This window comes from Emydura macquarii, unplaced genomic scaffold, assembly GCF_026122565.2.
Source record: "Emydura macquarii macquarii isolate MOO-44397 ecotype Brisbane River unplaced genomic scaffold, CSIRO-AGI_Emac_v2 contig_1451, whole genome shotgun sequence".
NCBI lineage: Eukaryota > Metazoa > Chordata > Testudines > Chelidae > Emydura > Emydura macquarii.
Window position 1 is genome coordinate 25732862 of NW_027131588.1, and position 22521 is coordinate 25755382.

Genomic DNA, 22521 nt, shown 5'->3' on the forward strand with positions numbered 1-22521 from the left:
TCCACATGGATTGGACTGTCCAGATCAGTCTTGGGGCTGAATGGGATGAGCGTCGAGGTTCATCTGTGCAGCTCCTGAGAGATAGGGACTTTAGTTCCTCCATCTTGTTCACTTGGGTTCCACTAAAAGCTAGTTCTTCAGGGTTGCTCAGGCCTCTTGGGGTAATTTTATGTAGACTCCATTTCTGAAGGTAGTCAAAGCTGCTAGAGCTTACTGGTGAAGCTGCTTTCCCCTCCCAGGCACCCCATTAACTCCTTGGTTTTTACACAGCACTGCTTGATCTATATGCTTTCCCCCATTTAACTTAGTTTGGTAAGGACCTCTTTCAACTTCCTGGGCATCAGAGGACTGTAAGGGTATGTCTGCACTACAGCGGAGACTGAGTGTCCCAACTCAGGTAGACAGACACGTTAGCTTTGCTTGAGCTAGTGCATAAAAATACTGGTGTAGACATTGTGGCACACGTGGTGGCATGGTCTAACTGTCTGAGTATGGACCCAGGGGGTTGAGTGAGTTTGTACTTGAGCAGCTAGCCCATGCAACCCCCATGCCACAACATCCACATGGTTGTTTTTAGCATGCTAGCTCTGGCAGAGCTACTGCATGTCTGTCTTCCCAGGCTGGAGGGCGTGCGCTCAGCTGCAATGTAGACATACCAGAAGAGGCCAGCTGAGAAGCCAGCTTCTTTAAACACACTTTTCTGCCCCTCCCAACAGGGCTAAGGACAACCACCACCATCTAGGTTATCTCCCATTTTGGAATTAGTTATTGCTGGCCAACATCCATAATGACTTACCAGTAGGTGATAAGAATCAGTCCTTTGACCACAAAGTTGCAGTGTTTTCTGTTTCTCTGGATGATCTACATCTTTCACCCCCTGATGACAACAGAAAATTTTGGGAGTTACTGGTTGGGCTGAGTGACACTTTAGAGCTGGACACAACAATAGCCAACAAAAGACTTATCTTTTGATATATTGTAGTTTAAGGGAAAAGGAAAAGTGATCTTGACTGTCAGTTAAGGTTTGTTGAACACTGGTCAAGGTATTTGGTGGATTCCAGCATCTGTGCCTGCTGTCACTAAAGGGGCAGATAGCTTGAACCAAGCCCCAAGCAGGTATTCTCATTCCTGCATCCTGGTTCTGTAGTGCAGAGATGGGTAACTTTGAGGTAGTAGAGGTCCACGAAATCCCCTAAAGCCTCTGCCAGGCCAAGTGTTTTCTTTTAGAGGATATATATTGCATAACTCAGAAATGTTTGTTACAGTACAGCATGTTAACACACAATTAATGGTGCATTAACAATGTAAAATTTGAAGTGGTCTTAAATAGAAAAATGCCATATAGCTCAACCTTTAAATAATAATAAGAAAACAAACAACAAAACCCCACAACAGTTTAAACACATTTTTCACTAACCTTTTATTCAGTGTGCAGAAGCATAGTGGTTTAGTAAATGAAAATAAAAAACAAACAAACAAAAATAAACCCAACCTAAACCCATCTTTCTTTAACATTTTTTTCTGCTGTTTTTTATTGTTACAGAATCTTGCCAGTCAGTGTGAAACTTAAGGGCGAGAGCCTGTGTGCAAACTGAGGGGCGTATGTGTATCAATTTTAGTGCATCCCATCTGCATAAGATGGAACAGTGCTTCCTCTTTCTGTTGGTTCCTTTCCTTTGATTTCAAATGAATCAATCTGGAGAAATTACTTTCACAAATATGTGTGCTCCCAAATAGAGGGTACAGTTTTGGGATTCAGGAAGCAGTTTCCAAAACCATGTCCTTTTTATTCTTCTTTGCAACAAAGAAAGGGTCTGCAGATTGCACAGTTCTAGTTCTGGGTTCAGAAGGCTGGTTGTTGACAACAGCTGCAAGTGGATCATTAAAAAGCATCAGATGAGGTTGAAAACTTTCAAAATTCTTAAAATGTTCATTGAAATTGAGCAGCAGCATTTCACTATCAATAGCACACCTGCTAAACTCTGACTCGCATTTTTGCAGTTCTGATACATGTGCATCACATGTTGTAAAGTGGGCAAAATTCCAATGCAGCAGGTGAGTGTTAATAAGTGTAAGTTTGCTTCGGAACCCATCCATGTGAGCAGCGAAGCTGACACGGTCTAGTCCATGCTTTGCAGTTGCAGATTCAAACAATTCAGATGTAAGATTGTCACCCAAAAATGCTATATTGCACAGAAAAACTGAATTTTCCAGTTTTTCCTGAAACTCCTTAGTAGCAGAACTCAGTGTCTTTCAGAAAAGTGACACTCATAGTGCTTTTCATTGCAAAACATCTCGTGAGGCATTTTGATGACTCATCCATTGCACTTCTCTGTATAGCTCCAAATCTTCCTACTCTGCATCCACTTCATCAAGAAGAGCTACTAATTTGCAATGATTCAGTGATCTGTTTGCACCTTGTAACATGTTTGTAACTTTCATGACCACATTCATGATGTGATCAAAGTTAAGTGATTTTCCACACAGCAATGGTGAATAATGCAGGGCAGTGTTGGGCAGTGCCTCAGTGAACCTGCAAATCCAACCCTTGAGCCATGCATAGCTGGTGCTTCATCTGTTACAACAACCAACAACTTTTTGAAATATCCAAAACCTGCAGCAGCTTCTTGAAGTACACCAAAAATATCTGAACCCTTTGTTGTTCTGTGTAATGAACCTAATTTCATAAGTTCTTCATGACATGCATGATAAAATTACTGTCAATTGTTCATATGTGTATATCAATAGCTGACTTACATTCGACACAGCTGTACTGTCACCTAATGCCAAAGATGAAACTATCAGGCATGATTTTTGTTAACTTCCACATGTTCATGGATATGTGAAAATCTTCATGAAACTGTACGTGGAGAAAGAGATATTGTTTTGAATTTTTTTGCCATTTTGTCATCACCAAACACCTTTACCATTTGCATTGCACATTGTTTCACTCTTTCACTGTCACTCAGTGACTTTCTAGCCCATGCCAGCTCAAGAGTAACAAGATATGATGTACTGAGACTCAAAAGTTTGTACTGGAGTAGCTCTGGCAAAACAGCTCTGCTGCCTTAAAACTTTGCCTTTTAGATAAGCAACAATGGCTTACCTCCATTTTCAGTAAAAAGATATTCACACTCCCACTGTGCATGGGAGACTGAGTGTTCTCTCTCTTTCTTTTACTCATGATAAATTGTAAATGCAGAAGAATCAGCCACTGCTTTGTCAATGAGCTGTTTGCTGCCTCACTCATAGCACAGCAGATATAGTCCTGACATTTCAGGGTATTGAATCTCGTGTTCAGCATACATGCAACCCAAAGAAGTGCACAACCACTCTCTCTAGCGATCAGAAGCACTTTATACTCACAGTATGTTTAGCACAGGCAAAGTAAAAAAAGGTTGAGAAATAAGAAATGTCATGGCACGATAAATAATCTCTTAACTGTTGGTAAGCCAATAAAATGGTCCAGATGTGACTGCTGGGCTGCCAGTGTCCCATCCCTGCTCTAGTTGTCTTTGAGTGAGACGGCTAAGAGCCCGTTGTTCTGCCCTATCCAACAAAGATACCTGAAAGATTGATTTCCTGGACAGAGATGTAGTTGGATAAATTAGGAATCAGTGTCACCAATTATATGGTTACTATGGCCTCGCAAATTCCAAGTTTGGTATCAGAAACTTCCTTTGCTTTACCATCTCGTCAAGGAGCAAAGTAAAATGGTGAAAGATACTGTCATCAAGGTCTGCTTTATTTCTAAACATGCCATTGGTGAGGTCTGTGGCATTTGGCATCACTTTCGGCCAGTAGGTATTCTTGGCTTAAGTCATCCAGCCTCTTCGCTAAGGGCTCAAGACAAGGTGGAAGTCCTTCCCTTTGAGGATTGTTCAATAGCAAAAGTCAGTGATGTGTTGGAGAAGATGAGATTAGCTTTGCTGCTTGATCATTGCGGTTGACCCAACCTAGTCTAAAAGCAGCAGGGTTTCTTCTCCTGTCTTTTAGGTTCCAGAGGCATGTGCATGTAAGTAGCTAAAACAATAAGATGAAGGGAGATGTTAAAAGCAGAGATTTCGTTCTTCTGATGAACATTCATTCTGGGCACTCTTTGAGCCTCAGATTTTATGGGTTGCCTGACAGTTTAGCCCAAGACTCTATTTTTGTTACCCTGCACTTCTTCCCATCTCCCTTTGGAGATCATTTGGCTCATTTCTTTGCCGTGGAATTATTATAAATTATTGGGTGATGGAGATAATCTCACTGTGTATATGTGGTCTAATTTTTCTCTGTGTTGCTTCCCAATCCTGCTTCCTCATTTCTTTTCATGGGTTTCTAGCGCAAGATACATTGCTCAGAGCAGAAGTGGATTTCTTGCTGAGAATTTGGGAACCTGAAAAGAAACATCAAAGCAGTATAGAGGGAAAGACATTTTCTTGATTTATTTCCTAGAACCCACAAATGGAGAGGCAATTCTTGACTTAGTCCTAAGTGGAGCACAGGCTCCGGTCTAAGAGGTGAACTGTTTGGTAATAGCAATCATAATAAAATTAACATCCTTGCTGTCAGGGGAAATACCAAAGAAGCCCACCACAGTAGTAGTTAACTTCAGAAAGGGGACTACAGAAAAATGAGGAGGCTAGTTAAATGACAGTTAAAGTTACAGTCACGACAGTGACTGCAAGCTGCATGGAAACGTCTTAAAAACACCATAATAGAGGCTAAAATTAAATGTATACTCCAAATTAAAAAACATAGCAAGAGGACCAAAAAGTGCTGCCATGGCTAAACAACAAAGTAAAAGAAGCTGTTAAAGGTAAAAAGGCAACCTTTAAAAATTGGAAGTTAAATCCTGCTGAGGAAAATAAAAAGGAGTGTAAATTCTGGCAAGTCTGGTCGCCCTATCTGAAAAAAGATATATTAGAACTGGAAAAGGTACTGAGAAGGGCAACAAAATGATTAGGGGTATGGAACAGCTTCCATCTGAGAAGAGATTAGAAAGACAGACTGTTTATCTCAGAAAAGAGATGACTAAGGGGAGATATGATGGTGTCTATAAAATCATGAATGGTGTGGAGAAAGTGAATAAAGTGTTGTTTATTCCTTCATGTAACACAAGAACGTGGGGTCACTCAATGGAATTACTAAGCAGCAGGTTTAAAACAGACAAAAGGGAGTACTTCTTCACACAACACACAGTCAACTTGTGGAACTCACTGCCAGGGATATCCTTAAGTCCCAAAGTATAACTGTACAGAAAAAAAATAGATAAATTTATGGAGATTAGGGCCATCCATGGCTATTAGCCAAGATGGTCAGGGATGGAACCCCATGCTCTGGGATCCCTAGCCTCTGACTGCAAGAAGCTGGGAGTGGACAACAGGGAATGGATCTGTCAATGATTTCCTGCTCTGTTCATTCCCTGTGAAGCACCTGGCATTGACTACTGTCAGAAGACACTATACTGGGCTAGATGGACCATTGGTCTAATCTAATATGGCCGTTCTTATGTTCTCATTTATAAGAACAAAATGCAAAAAATTGTCTTTATTTCATCATGTACTTGAGAAAATTAAAGTTACATTAAAGAGTTCAAATTTTACACGCTGATTTTATCTATTATCCCTGTCCTTCTGTTATTCCTATCTATATCCCTGTGATATTGCTTTGGGTCTCTCAACATAGAAGATACATATTTTCATGTAGCTTTGATTGGCCTGAAAGTAATTGTGCTTTTGTATGGAAACAATCATGACCAATACAGAGTTCTTGCATCTGAGCACTGAGAGTGTTAAGTGTCTCGTTAAGTGATAGCATACTTCAGGCATCATGATGTACATGTGTGTGTCTATACCAGGAAAATTGGCTTGACAGTTCATGGTCATTGTAAGATCTGGAAAAGTAGATTCCACATACCTATATTATAGAACTGGAAAGCATCAGCTGGACTTTTCAGTCTTTTGCCTCTTCTCCATGGCTGCATAATATAAAGTGCAAGACAAAACAGCAAAGTTCTACTTCAGTAAGAAGGAAGGTGCTTGTCTCTGTAACTAGTGTCTGGCTCATTGAATTTACATGGTGTACCTCCAACTGGTTGGCAAAGAAAATGTATTGACAGATGAGAAAAATCGTAGAACCTAGGACCAGAGGAAATGGTTTCTGAAACAAGTTGATGGTAGAGCTGTTGTTCAGGAGGTTGGGTTGTCCTTTCATAGATCTTTATGCCACAAACATCAATGGAAAGGGTCCACAGTTTTATTTCAGGACAGGAGCAGGCAGAAACTCAATAAGATGTGGTCCTGTTGGATTGGAGCAGAGACTATGCTTTCTCAATGATTCCATTGCTTCTGTTGATCAGGAAAATAGGACAAGACCCAGGGTCAAGGTCATCCTGATCATTCCAGCTTGGGTCAGGCAATATTGTTACATGGATAACCCAAGAATACATTTCTTCCTGCATCCAAACTCAGAGACACTTTACCTCATTGTTTGACTCATGGGACCATGACTACTTCTGGGGAAGCACGAAGCATATGTTCACAGTCTCTTGATGCAATTCAAGAAGCTGTTCACACAGTAATATAACTTCCAGAAATGGACAAGGTTTTCACTATGGGCATCTGATAACCCGACCCCATGCCCTTGCACCTATGTCATCAATTTTGGACTATTTATTATTCCTGAGGTTTCTCATCCTGTCCTTGTCATTGATGAAAATGTGTCTGTCTGCTATCTTTAAATACTAGCTTCTAGTTAAAACTGAAAAGCTATCCTACTGTCATGAGATTCTTTGAAGGATTGGTTGTTGGCTTTACACTGGGGAGACAACTTGCACTGATATGGCATCTCAATGTAGTGCTCACAAATTAACCTTCTGAACCTTTGGAAGAGTGTTTTTTATTCCACTAAATTTAGGCAGCATTTTCATCACCGTTACAGCTGCAAGAGAGGAGTGAGTGAGTTGCAGCCGTTAATAACTGATCCTCCCTTTATAGTGTTCCCTAAAGACACCCTTATCATGCAAGCGTATCCGTTTTTTTCTCTAAAGTAATGTTTGAATTCTACCTGAACACAGGCTATTAGTCTTATAAGTTTTGGGCGGGGAGGGGGGTTGAGTTTTTTTCCCCACTAAACCCTAGTTTCCGTATCCTAGAAGTTTAAGTGCTTTGAGCTTTGTCCTGTGCAAAGACATTTTGGAAATTGCCTAGATTTTTTTGTTGCCATAGTGGATCAGTATACAGGGAGTGCTGAGTGACTGTCAAAATAGATTAAATTATGCTCTGATGTGTGCTTTGTCTACCTTGTAAGTACTTGAGATCTTGGGGCCCAAACTCCAGGGTTACTCAGTTTTCCAATAAGTTATCTCTGCTGTGTTGGAAACGTTACATTCTTCAGGGCTGCTAGCTAGGTTCTCTCCAGAGGTTTACTGAGCACTGCTCTCTTTGTTTATAATCTAGATCTGATGTTTGCTATGAAGAGCTGTTCTATAGTCCTTGTTGAATTAAAACTTCTCAGCTCACCTTTGTTGGGGTTGTTCTGGTAAATGGATTTCCATAAGTGAGTATGCAGAGGCTGCCTTGTAGAAGGAGAGCGATTATTTAGCAGTACCTATAGTTGTTCAGGAATGTTTCCTTTGTATATTCACATGGCCTGATCATCTCCACTTGCTCAGAGTTGTAGTCTTAAGGATTTTGAGGTTCTGCAGAAGAAACTCAGGTGGTTCACTGAAAATTTCTACCCTGAATATTTGGTGCCAGGAGAGGGCACTTATGTGGTCCTAATTGGCAATCCTTTTCTAGAAGGATCCTGAAGCTCAGTGGCACTGGGAGAAGGAGGGTTGAGGGTGGCTGCATGTGAACGTGCACAGGCAACACTCCAGAAGAACTGCAGGTTTATGAAAAATAAAAAATAAAGAACGGTCAAAAGAAAAAAGGAGTAGGCAAGGGCAAATAATACAATAAAATATAATTAAAGCAAATAGGCATAAGTTCAGAATTGGAATATTAGAACAGGCACTGGTAATTTATAAGTTAAATATTAAACATGAGAAAAGTTGAACTAGTAAGATGCATGCCTCTCATCACTGATCACTTTGCTTGCATGTTGAATCCCTTTTCCTCAGCCTTTGGTTTTCCGTCTCTTTAAGGGCCTTCTCTACGCTAGAGAAATCTACTACTCTAAAAAGCATTTGCCTGTTCCCCAGCATGCTTGCCAAGCACCTTGCATACACATTCTCCATATGGTTTAATGTATTCCAAATAGATTTGTGTTCTGCAGATCTACATATTGGTTCATGCTGCAGCAATTTATTGGCGGTATGCAGCCAATGTAGTAATAAACTGATTCATGTTGTCCTCCCACTCAAGTTCCACAGTGCTCCAGTCACTGTTGAGATCGTTTCTCTGGTCTACTTTCTGCACAGTCTGCTTGACCAGAAGCCATCTATCTGTATAATAGCACCACAAAACACCACAGAGCTCAGTGCAAACAGCTTGTACTGCAAGCAATTTCTTTTGTGACTTGCAAGCTTCTTTGATTGTGAACATTGCAGGCATTACTGGGATGTCTTAAAAGAGAACTGTTATTTACTGTGTTGCTGACTGGCTCAGATATTTGAGCCCAGATCTCAGAATGGGATGAGGAGAAAATCCAGAAGCAGCTGGCCAGTGATGTTAAATGCTCTAATGTACAACTGGTCATCTGGGTGCTCGGTATAACCTGGGCTTGTAAGCAACGTTGGGATAAAATCAAAATCCTGAAGTACAGCATGAGGTCAGTGACGACATCAGAAGAATCAAGTCCTGGTATAGAATTTTTCACTTCTATAAGGATCTGGCAAGGAGCCTGATGACTCACTCCTCTACTCAGCCTGAGATACTCTCGGACATCATAAAAAAGTACCTTGTAGCATGATTATTCAGAGGAGAAGAGAACACCACTGCCAAACAGAAGGAATGGGAGTCAGGAAACTTAACTAGGAGTTGCCCAGATTAGGAGATCCATTTGTAGGATGGGAGCCCAGATTCTGAGATGACTGAGCTGGTTCAGCATGAGGAAGTGGCATCTGGCGATGAGCAACTTTTCATCAGGTATGCAGCTTATTATCATGAAAAGTACTAATGGAGACTGGTTCTTTTTCAGATTTGAGAGCTGGGAGACATTTTTCTGGGTTCTTATGAATGCCACCCTTAATATTTGTGAATGGGAAGATACAGCCTTATGTGAAGATGGAAGTGTTTACCTCACCTCTCTCTGTCCTCTGCCGGTCCCCACTCCCTCAATCTTCATTTTCTTTCCCATAATACAATTAACAGCCCCTCAACAGTCCACTCAAATCAGTTATCCTCCAATAACTGGTCTGTCTTGGAGCCATCCCTTCATTCCCTTCACTTATGGTCCCCTTTTCAGCTGCATGGCCTGCCAGTTTTGGTAAGAGAGGAAGTGCTTGGCTCGGCATTTTGTGACAGCTGGTTGTGCTATACCAGTGGCTGTCAACCTTTCTAGACTACTGTAACCCTTTTCAGGAGTCTGATTTGTCTTGCGTACCCCCAAGTTTCACCTCACTTAAAATCTACTTGCTTACAAAATCAGACATAAAAATAAAAAAGTCTCACAGGCCACTATTACTGAAAAATTGCTTACTTTCTCTTTTTTACCATATAATTAGAAAATAGATCAATTAGAATATAAATATTGTACTTACATTTCTATGTATATCATATAGAGCAGTAAAAACAAGTCCTTGTCTGTATGAAATTTTAGTGTGTACTGACTTTGCTAGTGCTTTTTATGTAGCCTGTTTTAAAACTAGGCAAATATCTAGATGAGTTGATGTACCCTGGAAGACTTCTGTGTACCCTCAGGGGCACGTGTACCCCTGGTTGAGAACCACTGTGCTACACCATCTCCCCACATCCAAAATGGCAGGCACGTAATGGGGATTATATTTAAAAGGTCCTATGAAACACCAATGGAAAAATAAAAATAGCTGGAGCCTTTTTACCGTAATAAATTAATTATTGGGAACTTGCCAAAGCATTTACCTTACATTGTATTGGCTGGCCCATATGGTCTCCAGCCATTTCTATACATCAGGAACAACTTGTTTATCTGCAATCACATTAGAGTTTGTCTTTCTAATGAACGCATGAAATGCTTGTTTATACTTCTTTACTAGAATTATATAAAGTACAAATTTGGAATGTAATTGTGAAAGTAACAAACTGCGTGCTTTGTGTTGTGACGGACAGTCTAGTAGTAGCCAGGTCTACACTTACCTGGAAATTCAGTGGCAGTCGACAGGAGTTACACAAGTTACACAGAGTAGCTCCTTTTCTATGCAGCGTCTTCACTGTGCTGCATCGATGGGAAATGTGTTCCTGTCGACGCAGCGCTACACCTCTTGAGGGGGTGATTTTAATGCATCGACTTCCGGATCGATTGAGCAGGTCTTCACTGACCACTCAATTGATCTGGATAGATCGATCTGACGGTGGCGAATTTGCTGCCATCAGTGAAGATATACCCAGAAAAACCCATTCATTCTACTCCTTATTTTACCCCACTCTGTAGTTCCTGTACTGGAGAACTATTTGTATGGCAACTTCTCCAAAGATTTTTTCTTTTTAATAAGGCATATCACCAACATAGTTAACCAAGCCTCACCAGTCACAGAGTTACTCATTGGATATAACCTGCAAAGAAAATCTTCAGATTTTCCAAGACCCTAGTTTTCTGTAATAAGTAACTTTTTTACATCATTGGCATTTTGCACTACATATCTCCCTTCCCCTGAACTAAAGTAGTAGCACATCTCTCCATATCTTTAAGAGATGTGTGAGAATTGAGAATGCATGTCTTTAACATTCTGAGTCAAATGACTCTGGATTAGTTATTGGAATTTGAAAGTGCAAAGAAAGTTATTTTTGTATCATTTGTTGACATTTCCTGGGCTGTGTGAGGGATCGCTTTTGGTGTTAATTCAGTCGTATCTTGTTTTCACTTTCAGGGCTTGCTGTCCAGCTGTACATATCGTCCAGACTCCATGCTGGTGGCACAGGGAGTCAAAAAGCTGAAAGGACCAATTCATCAAGCCACAAGGGGATGTACCCAGAGAATTAGAATGCATTTACCACTTTGAGAAGTGAAAGATGAGGGCTGCCCTGAACACACCTGAAAGGCAGGAACAGTTCCGGCAGGAGGACAGAGAACTCGTGCAAAAATATATACAGCAGAAATGCACAGGGAGGCAGAATTTCAGCAGCCATTATTTAATAACTGTTTATAGGCACAAAAGAAACTGCCTGTTGTTCTGTCCCCACAGCTAAAATCTTCTCCTGCACTGCCATGTGCTGCCTACTACCATGCCCACCAGAAAGCAGAGAATACAGCTTTTTGGATTGGGATCTACTCTTTGGCTCTCTCGCAGCCATTCAGTCTATATTTCTGACACAAGGAAAGAAGGCTGTTTCTGCACTGGACTCCTTTATTAAAATGAAGTTTTATTTTTGGAGAAAAAGCATTGTGTTTTTGAATGTCGGTGATACTTAATAAAAGTGATATGCTGTCTCCAACAAATCGATAAAAATGTACAAGCATAAATTTGCTACATTAATAACAACAATGTTGTGCTATCTAGTCCTTTCTTCCTCACTGTACAAAAAAAAAGTATTTACAAATAGTTATACAAAGAGACAAAGCATTCGTCTCTACGCCTTCATTTTAGATCTGTACAGCAGCATGCTCACTACAAGTAGGGTTACATCCACATGATTGTCTGACTGTGAATAAGTAGAAGGCAGGCTGTCTGAGAGCCATTTTAGTTCCTGAACACCTTTTCTTTGCTTTCACTTACGTTATGTAAAATGCAGCAAGCAGATATGATCATGGTAATATTAGTCATGGAACAATCAACAGACAATCTACATCTTGCTTTCAGCATCCCAGAAGCACACTTCATAACTACCTTGCATTGGCTCAATGTATAGTGGAATCTTCTACCTTTGTTTATGTAGTTGGGGAGTGTTTAATGAGCCAAGGCAGTCCTATTGGGTAGACAGGATCATCTGGGATTACAGTGGGGATGGAAACATCCAGAATGTCAATATTACTCAGTGGGAATAGTTTTTTCACTTTTCGTTTTTTGAAAAGTTCAGAGCTGTGTGGGGTTTTGTTTGGTTCTGTTTTTGTTTTTAAATCCTGGCATCACACACCTTTCCATAGTACTCTGTGTTAATGCCCAGGGCTTCCGATGGAGATACACTGTAGATTGCATCAGCATGGAGACAATTTCTTTTCTGTAATGTCTTTCTAGGCTTGTTGTGCTCAGGCACAGAGTGGGCATGTGGATTCTATTAATGGCTCCAACACAGTTTGGGGAGCCCAGCCACTTAAATTACTCAGTCTCTGACACATTACCAATCTTGATCACATATCCCTGTGACTCATGCACACACAGGTTATTACAGTGTAAGCCGTCAGCACAACAGCATTCACAATGGACTTTCCAACTGGGTTCTCATCTGGACAGTAGAAAATTAGATTAGTCAACTTCTGTAGTGTGATGGCTGCTCCTTTTCCATAGTGAAGGCGATCTCTCATCCCAGTCATCTGGTACTGCTGTGTCAGGGGAAGCTCAGTGCAAAGTTCCAGGAAAGTCTCCTTTGATCCTGAAGTTCTGTAGCCACTGCTGCCTGGTCCAGGTTTTGAGAACCATTTTAGTTTGTGTCTGTGATCTGGACTCAAAAACAACATGCCACCATGTGTTCATGCATGAAGTGCACAGCACTTGCCTGTTTGCTCACCCAACTGTGATGAGTGCCTACTTAGTTGCCTGATACGTTCTGAGAGATGCTCATCTTGGGCTCTTTGCAGGTACTGACACACCTTTTCACTCAGGCTTTTCCAAAAGGTGCACTAGAAACCTTTCTTGCTGAGCAAGAAGCACAAGCTCAGAGTTCACCTTGGCCTGTGTTTTTCAAAAAGAGTTTATAAATGGTGCTGTCACCAGGGAACCTACAGGCATTTCCCAGGGGAATGAGAGTTTGACTATAATGCCCACAGTTCTCCAGGGCTTCCTCAGGTATCTCATGAGGGCTTGCAAAATTTCTCACTGCTTCTGGGAATTGTGCTAGGGCTTGTGGGATAGGTATCCAGAGAGCAGTGCAAGGGTAGACACAGGACAAAACTTCACTGACTGGTAATGAGAATAAGACACCAAACCACTTTGCTTAAACTTGTTCTGTCCAACTGGTTCTGTTAGAATGCTTAATTTATCTGATGTAAACATTGCCTTAGGTTTTAAGTTCTCTTTTCAGGGATTTTCTTTCTACATGTTTGTACAGTGTCCAGTGCAGTGGAGATCCCATTCTCAATGGGTCCTCTGGGCGTTGTCATAATACAAACAACAGTAGAAAAAGGACTGGCTAGATACTCTCATGGTCTTCCAAATGGGATAAACTGTAGATGGTAATACAAATAATAATGTTAAATAGCAGCCATAAATTAGTTATAAATTAGACTGAGAACTGTTACAAAATATGGTAGAAAACATGTAAGGAAAAATAGTCAAATATTTAAATTCCCTACAATTTCTTGCAATCTCTTACCCAAATGTTCAATTGTATATGATTATACTGCATGTTCAGAAATGAAACCTTGCTCCAGTATGTGTATCTAGTCACAGCCTGTTGACCAAATGTCTCCGTTACCATCCACCTCATATCAGATACATTTCTGTTATGGGCTGGGAACCACCACTCACCCTCACGGATGGCACTATCGACTCAGCCGAATCCCATCCTCCAGTTCTAAGTCAGATGCCAGCACCTTGCATCTTAATCTCTATATTTATATCAGTCTTTTCTCTGTCTAGATTTTTTTTTTTTACCGAATCTATCATAGTAATTGAATACCTTACAATTAATAGCAAACTAACACTGGCAGGAACAAACCTGCTAGTACTAGCAGGGATCTCACTGTCCTCCCACACTCTGTGTGTGTGTGTGTGTGTGTGTGTGTGTGTGTGTGTGTGTGTGTGTGTGTGTGTGTGTGTGTGTGTGTGTGTGTGTGTGGTCTTGGTGATCAGCATTTTTTAAAATTAGGCTTCTTATGGATGTGCTTGGATAGGGATTTAAGATGGTGCTTGAGTGACTTAAAAACTCCATTGACATTCAGGGGATTTGTGTTCCTAAATTATTAGATGCTTTTGCAAATCCCTCCCTTAGAAACATAATTCTAATCGCTCATGTTTTGAAATCTTGGTCAGAGCTTGTAATAGAACTTTGGTTGCAATCGTATCTATGCAGCTGTATCCACTGCTCTACAACAAGGTGAACCTCAGTGCTGTGAATCATTGAATGAAATCTAGCACTTGCATTTCTTCCCACTGATACATTTATACTTGTGTACCCTTGTGTTCTTTTTTTCCTCTCTCTCATTTGATGCTGTTTGGTAACAATGCTGTTGTGTTACTTTTGAAAACTCTTTGAGTTAGTAAGAAATGGTAAAAGCGGACTACTAACAAAATTTCATTTTTTTCCCTTCAGATCCAGACATTTAATGTTGAAGCACCATGCCAGACTGTGGAAGATTTAACGAATGGGGTTGTGATGGCCCAGGTGCTTCAAAAGATGTAAGAACAGATTGTTTAATGGTTTGTGGATTTTGAATGCAGAATAGATCATTTGTAAATGTGCCCAATTATCTAAATGTAAGTATGTTTTCTTAATTCAAAATGAATGAGTATCCAATAAGGACTCTACCTGCTAAACTTTAGTTTGTGATTTCACCTAAAGCATAACTAACAGTTATTTGAAAGTTGAGAAAAGCATCCAAAAAGTACAGTTCATTTTAAGGCAAAAGAAGTACCTGTCAAAGAGTTTGTGTATGAAGTTTCATCCTTATTAAGAAATAAAATTATTGAAACTTAAGAACAATACCTTTTACGCCTTTATTAAAAAGTTTGATTTTAACGTGAATAATAATGCAAAATAGCTTATTAGTTTAGGACAGTTATGAAAACTAATAACACGTACTATATCATACATTACAATATGTTGTAGTGATAAATCTTGAGGATGCTATAACAGTCAAAAAGTTTTTTTTAATAATTTGCCATATTGCCATCCTTTTTAGTAGCGTGAGTGGAGAGTTCAGAAATTGAACAGACATGGGTAATTAATTACTGCTTTATCTGCTGGAGTGAATCCCTCCAGGTTATGGCTGAGTCAAACGGGCAAGGCCATGTAGAGAAACTTAATGCTCACGTAATACAAGTTCTGTGGTAAACAGAGAGGGTCTGTTTCAAATACTGCCAATTTAGCACCCTTCAAGGACATTCAATTCTTAAAAGATTAAGTTGGGGGAAAACCTCTCTGTACTTGGGATTGTCATGAATTTTGGTAATAGACCTTTGATGGAGCCAAATATAGATTAAGATGCTGTCTACACTGATTGAGAGTGCATCACTATAGTTTGCTGGTAGATGAGGTTTGTTTTCAGTGCTTATTTTCAAGTGCATCATACTTACCTATCCTTTATAGAGAGATTTCTGCTTCTGTTTTGAGACTAAGGATAAGCATCTCATATGCAGTTAATTTGAAGCTGGAACTAAAGACATAGTAGGTGTTTGTCTCCTACTTTACTGCAGCTGAAGAGGGTCTTCCTCTGTGGCTTCTCTTGCCAGTGAACCTGATACCCTCTGGGATACATTTGGGGGGAATTCCCATCTGGAAAGAATTCTGGCCAGCATATCAACCCAGGTGGCTTGACAACTTAGTCCCAGGGCCAGCACGTCAACCCAGTTCTTCCACAAATGGGGAAGGTGGTTACTGAGTCACACCCTACCCCAGTCCAGCCTTGGGTCCAGTTAATATGGACAATAGGTCTGATTCAATATGACAATTTTTACATTCTTATAAGGAGTCTGGGGACCAATTTTATTCCTTAATATGGAGAGGGTACAGAACATAACTAAAATAATTGCTGGACAAAAACAAACATCTAAAAGTAAAGTTTTCTGTACAGATCTTCCAAAAGGAATATTAGGAAAGCAAAAAGAATAAAAATAGGTATTAGATTTTCATCAGCATTCCCTTGTTCTACAGAGGAAGGAGGAGCAGTCTGCCTGCAGTACACGGGAGAAAGTGGAAAGAAACTCAGAGGTTGTTTACTATTTTGAGCAATGCTTAAAATGTTTTGTAAGAGGACTTAATATGTAGGAGAATATATTAGGAACTGAAGACGATAATCCTGATGGTTTAAAAATGCAGAAAATATTTCTCTACTTCTTGCAACTTCTAAGAAGGCCCTATGCCGTATAGCTTCTCTGGAGGAAATTGTATAATATAATTTTAGAAATATAATTTAAGTAACAAATATACCACAAATAAGCCCAATAGACTAGAAATGCTGCTTCAAAGTGCGATTAAAAAAACAGATTTCATGGAGATTTTCCTAAAAGTCATGTGTATCTCAGTGTTTTTACTGTAATAGTAACAAATATATCAACCACAGATAAGTAAACTGTGAAGACATTCCTTCTGACACAGAAATAGTTACATTATATATTTTGGATATTCATTAACTATGTAGTGATGCATCTGCTTCATACTGTATACTTCCCATAACTTCATTACTAATCAGCAGTTGATAGAATTATTTTCTGTATCCATCTGTTGGCCAACACATGTGGCTCACTGGTGTCCATAGTTCATAATAGGGATCTGTAGGAATTATGCCTTTTATATACCAAAAATAAAACTCTTGGATGACATGGGGAGGAAAAGCTCTGTAGGCTCATTGATCATATTTTTAACCTTTTATTGTGATTTGTATCTTGCACACTTCCATGGTCAATGTCCCAAGAAAATCAACCCTGATTTACTGTTTCCAATTGACAGAGGGATATTTGTTTATTGTGTGAATCCATAATAGGTGAGCTGTGTACAGTATAAAATTTGTGTTTCCATAGCAGCATTTGAAATGGAATGATGCTTTAGTGATCGCTATTGTTATCACTTTTTTTTTCCAGCTTCAGTGAATGTTAGCTTGAACTCACTTTTCCCATGCAACCAATGGTTTGTAATAAAGATCAGCCAAGCAATTTGTAAGTTCAGGTGATAAACCCCATACAATAATTTGGGCCCACCGAAATAGGTTTTGCGGCTTTCTGAGCTCCTGTTAATTGAACTTCATTGTACAGGCATGCCTGGTGGCAAATTTATAGTTACTGATATACGTGTATAGGTTTCACAGTAATTTTGAATGTGTTACTGTTGTGAAATGCTTTGGAGCAAGAGATGTTGTAATGACAGCGGATTTTGAATTCTTTCAGAGAAGTCATCAGGTATTAAATCATTTAAAAAGAAAATTACAGTCACTTCTTCTTTTGTAATGTGGACACCTCGATGGATTCTTTCAGGTTCTCAGATATCTATGGCAATATACATATTAGCCAGTGATCACCTGTGTCTCAGAAAGCTTGCACATAAGTCAAACACGTTATGACCACAGCTAGGTACTTAGTTGGTAAGTTGATCGGGAATTGTTAGGCAAAGCCATTTTAGAAAATACAAAGGAAAAACATTGGCTCCCATCAGCTATTTAAAAATATATATCTATACAATTTGAAACAGCCAGTGAAGTTTTCCTTTTGCTCCTTCAATTTAAACAGGTACCACAGAAAGGGTTCTTAGTCCAGAGACAGGCGGGACTGTTCAAGCAAAGGAGGGGGAGTCCAGGGCTGCAGCATGACCCCCACTCCTGTCCCAAGACAACCAACTAATGGGGGGACCTGTCGCAGGAGTAGAAATGCACGACAGGAGACAGGTGGGTGCTAGAAGTTATTCAGAAGTTCAGTAAAGTTAAAACAAAGCTTTGAGCACTCCAGCAACGTTCTTGAATTCAGTGAAGAGCAAATTCACCTCAGAAGAATAGATCACTTACTGCCAATAGGTGCTGTAGAGCCAGTACCACAGACATGCTGTATGGTGCTTACTCTAGTCATCTTCAGTAATTCCCAAGAAGACTTGAAGGGTTGTGGGATTTTGATGTGAAGATATCTCAAGAAGTGCACCTTATTAGAATGGAGAACTGAAGTCAATCAGGTGACTTAGATTATTTCATTATATCACTCTCTTTGAAAATGGTAAACTATACTCTCCCTATCTGAAATTTTGAGGGTTGCTCTACACAACTGCCTCCAGTATATGATCCTGTATCTGAGTGTGCCTTCTGCTCATGTGTGTTCACTATGATCCTGATCATCAATATCTTACCTCTTTAGGGAAAAAAGAGAGAACTATATCCATGTCTAGATGGCATCAAGAGAAATCAATCCATTTTGTATAAGAGCATCAAGAAAGCAGTCTAATGTCCTCGGAGAAAATTTCCACTGAGGGTGATATTAGACTCCTGACAGGAAGTCAGTTTTTCATGAGTAACCAAAATGCAGTCAGCAAGAACACAACTCATTGGATTAGACAGAGCATTGGATACAAATCTAAAGATGTTGGGGCATGCTAGTTTTCTGCATCACTGTAGTGATGTGGTCCAATCTCCATATGAAGATAAGACTGGCAATTCTTCTTACTGTAGCTTATGATGCTGAAAGTTCTGAACACAATGATATCTGTTTCCGAATGAATTTATCAACCCCTGCTTTGGTGGAAAGGACTCACCAGGTGTTCATCAGGGCAGATTACAGTAGAACTAGAGAGGCAAAACAAAGCCAATATTTTCTGCCTTGGGACAATGCTGGCTATTTCTGCGATAGTAGCCTGGTACTGGAGGGTGCTAGAGCCAAACTCATGGTTGGCATTCTGTGATCATCATCATCAGATTCTAGGGTACGTTTTGAATGGTGAGTTTACCAGCCTACAGTGCTTGGAACACTCACTGGGAGTGAAGTCTCCTTCATAGGCAAGTACAAATGGGAGCTGTGGAAGAAGGTTCACTCATTTGTGGATTCTCCCCCTAAAATGAAGCATGATACATTTGACTGAAGTGCAATGATGCAAAGATGGCCAAATATGAGGTGTGGGCATCCTGTGATTTTCACCCCAGTTCCCCCACAGAAGACAGTGAAGGTAGTTGTCTGTTAGGTACTCATGCCACACTTGTTGCTGTGGTGTCTGAGGAAGGCATACATGGATAGCTATTCTTGATCACTGTCAGAATATGATCCTCCAGGCTGAGGTGAGATTGACACCCAGATTTTGCACCTTTTCCCTAGTGGCTGGCATACTTGTTTCATAATTATCATGCAATGTTATTCAGCAAGCTCCTCAAAGTCATTTTCCCCTGCTCTTGAACATTATCTCATTCTTTTCTGGCTTCAGTTTCAAACCAGCTGTCTCAAACGAGAATGTAAAGCTAGCTGTGAGCATACTGATGGCTGTGCAGCCTGATATGATTGAAGATATTCATTAAGTGGCCTCCCATAACCATTACATAACTGTAGTGGTAGGAGGAAAACCTTGTGGCAAAAAACAGCAGAGTACTCTGCAGCTTCCTTGATAGCAAGGCACAGGTGAGCATTCACAGTCACTCATATGAGCCAGTACTGCATGGTCAGTAAGTCTGCTGAAAGATATGAAAAGATCAACTTGGACAGCTGATTTTTGTTCATTGCTGAGATCAACCAAAGATATTGGTGCAGTTTTTGAGGTTTCCAGGTCTGAAGCCAGTGGAATCCATATACTACAGTTGTCCAGCTGTTATTTTCTCACTAATTTCCAGAATAGGGAGGCTTGTGATTGAAAGAAAAAGAGAGTAAAACTAGGATGACCAGTTAGCAAATGTGAAAAATCGGGACAGAGGGTGAGGGGTAATAAACGCCTGTATAAGAAAAAGCCCTGAATATTGGGACTGTCCCTATAAAATCAGAACATCTGGTCATCCTAAGTAAAACAAAGGATGGTTTCTTGTGCAAGGAACCCTACTTACTTTAAAAGAGGCCGGCATGATGCTTTCACATAGTCAATAACAATCTTTGTCAGTAGTGAAACCAACCTTTCCTTCCTGGGTTTACCTGTTCGTGAGGGGCCAGGATTCATTTCACAGCTAACTCGACAAAGTCTATTTCACACACCTAGTGAGCTCTGTTAGCAAAACCAGATGAAACTTTACCAAATATGTTGTGTTTGCTGTTTCATGCTTTTGTACTCATGTCCATAGTCATGGATCTGAGCTCTGTCTCTGAATGGGAGCAATCTGGAGTCATAAGATTGCTTAGTTCTTAAAATCATTCTTCCAATTACATGTTTGCAGATGTTATATTAGAAAAAAAGAAATAAACCTTAGTGTTCACCTCAATCTCTGTAGAGCAATGCGTAAAATAGCACCTGGAATCTGTTGAGTTGTTGAGACAGTTTCACAGTCATGTCTTCTTTGCCATATAATCTATCACAGACCATTTGTAAACTCTGATAACCTCTAAAGACATTGTGGAGAAAGGGGATACCTGGGAGCTAGTCTACTAGAAGTCAAGGACAACAAAAATGTGTATGCTCTAGCCTTAAAATCACTAATCTGATGGTTGGCCAGCTGTATCTGGGTTTTGGGCTTCATTTGGACCACAAGGCACATTATTGCTTTAAATCCATTTATTTAGAACCTTTCATCCCAAAAGATCTCAAAATGGCTTAGACTTAATAAACGGATATACTTTTTCCATATAGGGTTCACTTCAACACCATTGGATAGAACAAAGCAATAATAGTGCAGAGTGGCAACACAACTTTTTAAGTCAGCCATTTAAGAATACGTTTTCTTCTTGAAACTGCCTGGATGTTTACCCATTTTGGAGATTCACTAAAACAGTAGATCCTAATAGCCTTACTCTTTTTCAAAAAGTGCCATCAGTTTTCTTACTGCTGGCCAGATTTTGATTTTATCATAAAAAATATGGGGCTCCCTATAGCAAAGGGCTCCCTGATACTATGCTGGGGGCATTGCTTTAATACCGATTAAGATAGGGATTTGTCACCTACTAAATCACTAATTTTTTAAATTATTTCCTTTGTCTTTTATTCCTTCTGTTTTGGCTCTCTGCTTTATTCTGAGGGATGAACTCTGTGTCTGTGTGTGTATGAGAGCGAGAGAGCATAGAAGCTTTCTTTTCTTTCCTGGCCTTGGAAGCTGGTTTAAAAAAAAAAAAAGTGTGATCTTGGATACTTTTTTACAGGAACTGACTGTTACTTTTATCTCCTGGCCTCTTTGTAGATGGAAACATAACACTGTCAAAATTCTATGTTGTAGAATGGAAAATGTGACTTTGAATTAACAGTTACCAGTAAGAAACATTATCTCTTCTTATCTAGTCTCTGAACCCTGAGGAGAAAACCCTAGCACTTGTCATAGATAGCTCAGGGAAGAAGTCTGTCTGAGGGATAGAAAATATAATGACAGATTATACAAAACCATAGTGTGCCATCATCATAGAGAACTGTGTTCTATCTTGGCGCATAAGTCGGAAAAAACTTGAAAGAAGAGTGACTGTAAAAAAAAAACAGTTAAAAGTTTGATGGGACTTACAAGGAGAATACTTTTAAAATGCTGGAATACAGTATTTTTTAGGATAGAAGGGAAAACAGTTAAGCAGATGCTCAGAGGTAAATATTAACTAAGTGCTCCTTTTCAACTTTTTCACAGTAGGAAAATGACTTTCTTTGGTTCTTTTGGTTGAAATTGAAGGAATTACATTTTTAAAGGAATATTTACAGTTAGCATGTGTGAACTCACTGCTCCTGGAATTCATAATGAGTACATGTGGCTGGATTTAAAAAATCTATTAATTGTATCAATAATAACACATACAAGTATGCAAGCTAAATCTGGTATTGTAAGAGCATTCAAACTTCATGATTCCAGGCATCAAGTGATTGCTTGTCATGTTTGGAAAGAAAATTTTCCATTTGCAGAACATGGTACGAATTGAGTAGGTGCTTTTTCCAATTATGCTGGAAGAAGGACAGGAAACATTGTATGTGGTTTAATTAGGCCGCAACTTTATTCTCAAATGTCTGGGAGTACCCAGCAGACAAAAGTGTACAGGGCATTTCAGTATATATCTGGGGGGCCTCTGTCAGCTCTCCCCACCTTATCCATCCTTGTCCCCAGTCAACCCACTGCTGGGACCTCACCATCCGATCCTCTCAAATGAGGGTTGTGAGGGGCTACAAAGGAGGGAGGGAGTTGGCTCCCTGCCATACCAGTCATAGGAATCCCAAATCCTTCTTGTTTCCACTCCTTTAAAGAATATCTCCTTTCAATCCTTTACCCATCCATTTTATCTGGCCACTATGTCCCTTCCCTACAGAGAACCTTCACTGGACATCTGCCCCACATTTATATGATGAGTTGCAACATCATAGCCTAACTTCCGTTTCATGTTCACCCTAACTAAGCCCCCTTTGAACCCGCTGTGGGGAAGGTTGAAAACCCCCCACTTCACCTTGGCCAATCAGATGGCGAGGGAAAAATTCCTTTCCAGCCCCCACGAGACAGGAACAACTAGCGTGTAATGCCAGC

The 22521-nt window shown here is 40.0% G+C and overlaps 1 protein-coding gene across 4 annotated transcripts in view; it reads left to right on the forward strand.

The window, feature by feature from the left end:
- The window catches only part of HOOK3 (hook microtubule tethering protein 3), a 135350-nt gene that overhangs the window by 7784 nt on the left and 105045 nt on the right, over nt 1-22521 (forward strand). For all 4 annotated transcript variants that reach the window (XM_067553429.1, XM_067553427.1, XM_067553428.1 and 1 more), the window contains exon 2: nt 14535-14620. In XM_067553429.1, coding sequence (XP_067409530.1) covers nt 14535-14620 — 86 coding nt within the window. The remainder of the gene's footprint in view (nt 1-14534; nt 14621-22521) is intronic.